At 41.5% G+C, this 7,869-nt stretch overlaps 1 protein-coding gene across 4 annotated transcripts in view; it reads left to right on the top strand.

The window, feature by feature from the left end:
* Positions 1-97: 97 nt before the first annotated feature.
* Positions 98-7,869, top strand: part of afg2a (AFG2 AAA ATPase homolog A) — a 79,980-nt gene continuing 72,208 nt past the window's right edge. For 3 of the 4 annotated variants that reach the window (XM_058407202.1, XM_058407197.1, XM_058407217.1), the window contains exons 1-9: positions 98-399; positions 1,362-1,486; positions 1,585-1,742; positions 3,818-3,876; positions 4,244-4,834; positions 5,481-5,610; positions 5,690-5,746; positions 5,836-5,959; positions 7,186-7,441. In XM_058407202.1, the coding sequence (XP_058263185.1) occupies positions 261-399; positions 1,362-1,486; positions 1,585-1,742; positions 3,818-3,876; positions 4,244-4,834; positions 5,481-5,610; positions 5,690-5,746; positions 5,836-5,959; positions 7,186-7,441 (1,639 nt within the window). In that variant the 5' untranslated portion in view covers positions 98-260. Of the gene's footprint in view, positions 400-1,361; positions 1,487-1,584; positions 1,743-3,306; positions 3,445-3,817; positions 3,877-4,243; positions 4,835-5,480; positions 5,611-5,689; positions 5,747-5,835; positions 5,960-7,185; positions 7,442-7,869 lie in introns of those variants that run through there. The other variant, XM_058407208.1, reaches the window with a different exon arrangement.

Raw genomic sequence — 7,869 nt, 5'->3', positions numbered from 1 at the left:
ATGCAGTATTACACATCTATCTTTAAAAAACAAACAAACATTTGCTGTTAATGTTTAAAAATGTATATTATCCGTCATTAAAAACACATTTCAGCGCCCATTCATTTTGTGATTTACGGTAAAAGACGAAGTTTGCCGAGAGGCCGGGCCGAACTTTAAACTCGGAAGTTTAATGGTAGCTGTCGAAGGCGTTTGGTAGTAAGTACGCATGCGCGGTGCGGTTGGCATGCTTTTAAGCCGGAGAGCGCGAGGGAGTAAACATGTCATCTAAGAAAAATAAAGGGAAAGCGAAAAAATCCCAAGATGAGGAAAACATCAGTTTCGGAAGAGATGGATCAGCGACCGATTTGGATTCTCCGGGACTTCTCGGACTGTGTGTAACAGACTTTATAGAGAAAGGTAAACGAGAGTAATGGAGATCATACAGTTATGAGACAGCCATGACATCTAATGCAGAAATAACTAACATCAGCATCAGGGTTGAATTGATATCTACTCTTATATTAAATGTTATAACATTTGCAATGGACAAAACCTCAGTGTGTGTTATAGCAGAGTCAGTAACGGAGTCAGTACACACTTTGTTTTTGTTGCACTGATGATAAACTCACGTGATTACAGGTGTTGTATTATATATTTAGGGCTGCAAGCACAACTTAGACCTAATAATGTGCTCTGATGGTGGAAAGATCAGGAATAGAAAGTTCTGCAGTGTGTATATTTGACACTTAAAGTGGAAAACCAATGTCCTGTGTAGCTTCACTACATCGGTATGATCTGATGTTATGTCCAGTGTCATGAAGCCACAATGAAACAACTTTTGTTCCTATTATCACTTACATTATTCTCTATTCTTCTAAGCTTAATCAGACCAAATAATAGCTACCACAAATAAGTACTGACACTAAAAACAAGATGCCTTTATTATCGACACACATTCATGTTAGTACAGTGAAATTCTTTACTTTGCATATTCCCTCTGAGGAAGTTGGGGTCAGAGCACAGGGGCAGCTATGATACAGCCCCTCTGGAGCAGAGAGGGTTAAGGGTCTTGCTCAATTGCCGAACAGAGGAGCTTGGTGGTGCTGGGGCTTGAACCCCTGAGCCTCTGATCAACAAACCCAGAGCCTTAACCACTTAAACCACCACTGGAGGTTCTGTCCCAAGATGCTAAATAACCCTGACCTGGAAGATCCCTTCCTTTACTTTCAGTTAATTCGCTGCTTACCTCAAAGGTGAAAGCTGCTTCTTCACTTAAAGTAGTGCTGTTAGTCCCCATTAGAGAGGAATGAAAGGATTCAGCTGAGTATTTACTTTGTAAATTCACAATTAATGAAAAGTGTGTGTGTGTGTGTGTGTAGCGGAAGAGAAGGCCCCGAAACGATGCAGATCAATTCTGGCTCAGATGAGTCTGAACACCATGAAGGGTGTTACCGCCTGCATTGGACGGCCTGTCCTCATCACCAGCCCTACAGGACGCCAGGAGGTGTGTGGGTGTGGTTGTGCATAGAGATGTTCTTTCTTTCTTTAAGTTGATGTTCATTCTGCCTCTGCTGTTTCTGACTTGTGTGTGTGTGAGAGTAGGTGTGTGTAGCATGGCCTGCAGCCCAGTTTCCTGGGAGAAAAGTAGGTCTGATGCCTGACATGCAGTGCATTCTGGGAGTGAAGACCGGAGATGCAGTCACAGTGGAGCCCATCACTGGAGCTGTTCTTCATGCAGAACAGCTTCAGCTTAGCCTGAGGTACACACACACAAACACACACACACACACACAGATGTTTTGCAGATTTTGGCCAAAACATGTCAGATTACATCATCACAATTCATCAGCAATCATAGAATGTAATTACATGTATCTTTACTCATAGGAGTTTATGAATCATGTATCATTTACAATTGACTCTTTGAATCGACGCAGTTCAAATTAGTTAAATGACTCTTTGAATCGACTCAATTCGTATTAGGTAAATGACTCTTTGAATTGACTCAGTTCAAATTAGGTAAATGACTCTTTGAATTGACTCAATTCGTATTAGGTAAATGACTCTTTGAATCGACTCAGTTCAAATTAGGTAAATGGCTCTTTGAATCGACTCAGTTCAAATTAGGTAAATGACTCTTTGAATCGACTCACCAAGCTTTAAAAATAAGGGTGACATGCAGAGTTGCAGCAACTATAGGGGGATAAAGTTGATGAGCCATACAATGAAGCTCTGGGAAAGAGTAGTGGAAGCTAGGTTAAGGAAGGTAGTAGACATTTGTGAGCAGCAGTATGGCTTCATGCCCAGAAAGAGCACAACAGATGCAATTTTTGCTCTGAGAATGTTGATGGAGAAGTATAGGGATGGTCAGAGAGAGTTGCACTGTGTGTTTGTAGACTTGGAGAAAGCATATGACAGGGTGCCAAGAGACGAGCTGTGGTACTGTATGAGGAAGTCAGGAGTAACAGAGAAGTATGTCAGAGTGGTGCAGGACATGTATGAGAGGAGCAGGACAGTGGTGAGGTGTGCTGTAGGTCAGACAGAGGATTTCAGAGTGGAGGTGGGACTGCATCAGGAATCAGCTCTGAGCCCCTTCCTATTTGCTATGGTGACAGACCAGTTGTCAGAGGAGATCAGACAGGAGTCTCCTTGGACAATGATGTTTGCAGATGACATTGTGATCTGTAGTGAGAGCAGGGAGAAGGTGGAGGAAAACCTGGAGAGATGGAGGTTTGCGCTGGAGAGAAGAGGAATGAAAGTCAGTCATAGTAAGACTGAGTACATGTGTGTGAATGACAGGGAGGGAAGTGGAACAGTAAGATTACAGGGTGAAGAGGTGAAGAAGGTACAGGAGTTTAAGTACTTGGGGTCAACAGTCCAGAGTAATGGAGAGTGTGGAAAAGAGGTAAAGAAGCGAGTGCAGGCAGGTTGGAATGGGTGGAGAAAGGTGTCGGGAGTTCTGTGTGATAGAAAAATTTCAGAAAGAATCAAGGGGAAGCTGTACAAGACATTGGTGAGACTGGCCATGCTGTATGGTTTAGAGGCAGTGTCACTGAGGAAGAGACAGGAGTCAGAGCTGGAGGTAGCAGAGCTGAAGATGTTGAGGTTCTCTTTGGGAGTGACAAGGTTGGACAGGATTAGGAACGAGTACATCAGAGGGACAGCTCATGTTGGACGTTTGGGGGACGAAGTAAGAGAGGCCAGATTAAGATGGTTTGGACATGTTCAGAGGAGGGAGAGTGAGTATATTGGTAGGAGAATGTTGCACATGGAGCTGCCAGGAAGGAGGCAAAGAGGAGGTATATGGATGTAATAAATGAGGATATGAAGGTAGTGGGTGTAAGTGTTGAGGATGCAGAAGATAGGGATAGGTGGAGAGAGATGATTCGCTGTGGCGACCCCTGAAGGGAAAAGCCAGAAGAAGAAGAAGAAGACTCTTTGAATCGACTCAGTACAAATGAGGTAAATGACTCTTTGAATCGACTCATCAAATTAGGAAAATGACTCTTTGAATCGACTCAGTTCAAATTAGGTAAATGACTCTTTGAATCGACTCAGTTCATATTAGGTAAACATCGAGAGATTCGAGCACACATGAGACTTTTTGTTTTTTATTAACAAGTAATCTAGATTTTTCCACACCTGAGGCAACAACCTGTGCATTTCTGCTATTCAGGATTTCTGTTCATCTATCGTTTTCAATTCTCAAAGAGAAAAAGAAATGTTTAATTCGTGTAAGATGAGTGTGACAGAGACAGGCTTTTTTTTTTTTGGTAAAGTAGCGCCATCTAGTGGTGAGACCCCATCTCTGCAAATGTCATTGTGTGTTTTACAGGAAGGAGGACGAGTCTCTGGACACAGAAGATTTTTGCAGCTTCCTCCTGCAGTCATTAGGTAATATGAAGTGTTTAACCGCACTGTTTATACACAATATTCCCCCATACATCTGAGTACATTTGAGTGCAGCAGCCAAATCATGTTTAGTGAGTTACACAGCTAATGTCGCTAACATGTAGCTGAATATTAGGGCCACCAGTTTAGCATCGTGTCTAAATCCTCAAGAGTTAGATGTCCAACTGTCAGTGTCTCAGATGTCCTTATGTCCTTTCTGAGGTCTAAAACGGGATGAGGAGAAATAACCACTATACTCATTTTGTTAGTTCCAAATTAAATGTTACTGTCTTGTTCTCAATCTGTCTGTTTTTCTGTCTCTCTTTATGTCAATCTTCTGTCTCTCTCTCTCTCTCTCTCTCTCTCTCAGACAGCAGGATTCTGCTTCCAGGCAGTTCTTTCTTCGTGTCCTATTTCGGCCGTAAGTGTGAGATCAATGTGACGTCTCTGAAGGGTGTAGATGGAGTCACCCTCTCTCCTCTTTCTCCCCCTTTTCCTGCTCCATCATGCCCTGATGCCGAGTCAGATGCTGCACCTCTGGATCTCTCTCTGCAGCTGGCTCAGCTGAACCTCACCCCATCCTGCAGCACACCAAACCGATCTTCACCCTCCACTCCTCACCCTCCTGTCACTCCACATACACCGAACGCCACGCCCTCCACCCCGAGCACCCACTTCCTGTCCGACAGCGCTCTGGAAACACCCGATCAGTCCACACACGAGTCACATAGAGACAGTAAATCCCAGACGCCATCTGCTGGTCGGAACGGGAACAACACCTTCTACTCAGTCTGCAGCTCCACGCAAATCAGCTTCACGCACACTCAGCACAGTAAGAGTGAGGGTCAGGAGAGGTCAAAGGTCACATACAGTATGATCGGAGGGTTAAGCGCTCAGTTGCAGGTGATCAGGGAGATGATCGAGTTGCCGCTGAAACACCCTGAGATCTTCAAGAATTACGGTGAGAAGCATGTTTCTATATTTCAGCATATTTAAATTAACTCGAGCTCACAGTAATCACAATTAAGCAAATATTTATTTATTTATTTGCTTGTTTGTTTATATTATTAATAAATATTAAAAAAATTTTATACGTATTTTAAGTATAAGCTTTATTCATTTTTCCTGTGATTTTGAGCTATTTGTATTACAAAAAATGAATTTATTAAATATTTTTAATTTATTAAATACAAAACTTAAATTGGATTTCATTCATTTCATTTCATTTATTTTTATTTGATTTATATTTAAAATTTTCATTTTTGTCTTTATTTTTCTCCCTGAACACTATTATTAAATAATTATTAAAAATTATTTTTATGATTTTATTTAATTTATTATTTAACTTTTTATAGATTAGTTATTAAATTTTTTATATAATTTTATAATAATAACAATAATCTTTGATTAATTGTATAATCTTTTTCATTATTTAAAATGTATGTCCTGTTACTTCGGATATATTTCGATTTATTAACAGACTTTTTAAAGATTTTTAACAGAATCATTTATTTAATTAAAATTTTTTTGCTATTACTTTTTTTTATTAATATTAATAAATCTCAAGTTAGCATTATGTGACAGTAGTTCTGTGCGATGTCTCTCAGGAATTCAGCCCCCTAGAGGCGTGCTGCTGTATGGCCCGCCCGGCACAGGGAAGACCATGATTGGACGAGCGATAGCCAATGAGGTTGGAGCACACATGACGGTCATCAACGGCCCTGAAATAATGAGCAAGTACGTATAAGCTAGTTTGACCAGTGCACAATTTTGTTTCAGGTGTATGAGCATGTTACATAAATACCTTGTTTTTTAGGTTTTATGGAGAAACTGAGGCAAAACTGCGTAAAATATTTGCTGAAGCTGCACAAAGGTAAAACAAAAATCTGAAGAGAGAATTTCATGATAAGTCTTTGATATGTTTTTAATGGTGTGTGTGTGTGTGTGTGTGATGTTCACCAGGCAGCCCGCGATCATCTTTATCGACGAGCTGGATGCGCTCTGTCCGAAGAGAGAGGGCGCGCAGAATGAGGTGGAGAAACGAGTGGTCGCATCACTGCTCACACTCATGGATGGCATTGGATCTGTGAGTCAACTGACCAATCAATGAGTTAGTCACTTAACAAAGCATACAGTTAACCAACCAACCAATTAGTGTTTTAGTCAGTTAAACAACCAGCCATTTAGCTAACCAGTCAGCTAAACAACCAGTTAGCCAGTTAGTAAAGTGGCAGGTCATTTATCCAACCAACCGGTCATTTATCCAACCAACTGGTAAACTAGCCGGTCATTTAGTAAACCAGCCAGTCAATAATCCTACTAACCAGTCATTTATCTAAGCAGCCATTCTTTTATCCAGCAAGCCAGTCATTTATCCAACCAGCCTGTCATTTAGTAAATCAGCCGATCATTTATCCAACCAGTCGGCCATTCATTTAACGAGCAATTAATTTATCTAATCTGCTGGTCATTTATCCAACCAGCCAGTCATTTATCCAACCAGCAGATCATTTAGTAATCCAGCCAGTCAATAATTCTACCAATCAGTCATTTATCCAACAAGCCAGTCATTTATCCAACCAGCTGTTCATTTAGTAAATCAGCTGGTCATTTATCCAACCAGCTGGTCATTAAGTTAACAAGCAATTAATTTATCTAACCTGCTGATCAGTTATCCAACCAGCCCATCATTTAAACCAGCAAGTTACTAATCCAACCACCCAGTCACCTAGCGAACCGGCCAATCATTAAGCATCAAACAATTAATTTATCCAACCAGCCAGTCATTTGGTAAACCAGCCAGTCACAAATCCTACCAGCCAGTAATTAAGTTAACAAACAATTCACTTATCCAACTAACTGTTCATTTATCCAACCAGCCAGTCATTAAGTTTACAATAATTCATTTATCCAACCAGCCGTCCAATTAGCCATCCAACCAGTCATTCATTTATCCAACCACCCAGTCTCTTATACAACCAACCAGTCATTAAGCTAACAAGCAATTAATTTATCCAACAAGCCGGTCATTTACGAAACCAGTCAGTTATTTAGTAAAGGTACCAGTCGCTAATCCTACCAACCAGTCATTTATCCAACCAGGCAGTCGTTTATGCATCCACTCAGTCACTTGGCCAACCAGGCAGTCATTAAGATACCAAGCAATTCATTTATCCAACCAACCAGCCAACCGTTTAGTAAACCAGCCAGCCATTTAGTAAACCAGCCAGCCATTTAGTAAACCAGCCAGCCATTTAGTAAACCAGCCAGTCATTTAGTAAACCAGCCAGTGATCTGTACTTCTGCATATAGGAAAGTCACAGTGGCTCTCTGCTGGTCCTGGGAGCCACTAACAGGCCTGATGCGCTGGACCCGGCTCTGCGTCGCCCGGGACGCTTTGATCAGGAGCTGGAGGTGGGTGTGCCGTCAGCACAGGGGCGTCTAGATATCTTGCACAAGCAGCTGCACTCCGTCCCACACGACATCACTTCTGAGGAGCTGCAGGAACTAGCTGATGTGGCGCATGGATACGTAGGAGCTGACCTTGCTGCTGTGTGCAAGGAAGCTGGTTAGTTTTACACAACACATTTGTGTGTGTCTGTGTGTGTGTGTGTGTGTTTACATGCCTTGCACTATGTTTTGTTTTGCTTTGTTTATGTGCATGTGTGTGAACATGTGTATTTTCTCTGAGCGTGTGTTCATCTTTGTGTGTGGGTTTTGAGGAAAAACAGATTCCCTCTGCTACATCCTTCGTTCCTCTCCTCCACTACTATGTAGTGGCTACCGCTAACCACCACATATCAAGACCACCCAAGAAAATCCCTCTCTTTCTCTCTCTCTCTCTCTCTCTCTCTCTCTCTCACACACACACACACACACACACACTCTGGATGATCATTGGAATATTTGGCAATTGTATATTGAATGTATCAATCACCACTACATCAACCAGTAAATACCAAAAAATCTCATGAATACGATGTAATTATATGCAAA

This window comes from Hemibagrus wyckioides, linkage group LG02 (genome assembly GCF_019097595.1).
Source record: "Hemibagrus wyckioides isolate EC202008001 linkage group LG02, SWU_Hwy_1.0, whole genome shotgun sequence".
Lineage (NCBI taxonomy): Eukaryota > Metazoa > Chordata > Actinopteri > Siluriformes > Bagridae > Hemibagrus > Hemibagrus wyckioides.
Note: the sequence above shows the minus strand (reverse complement) of the source record. Positions and strands in the feature narration are given on the sequence as shown.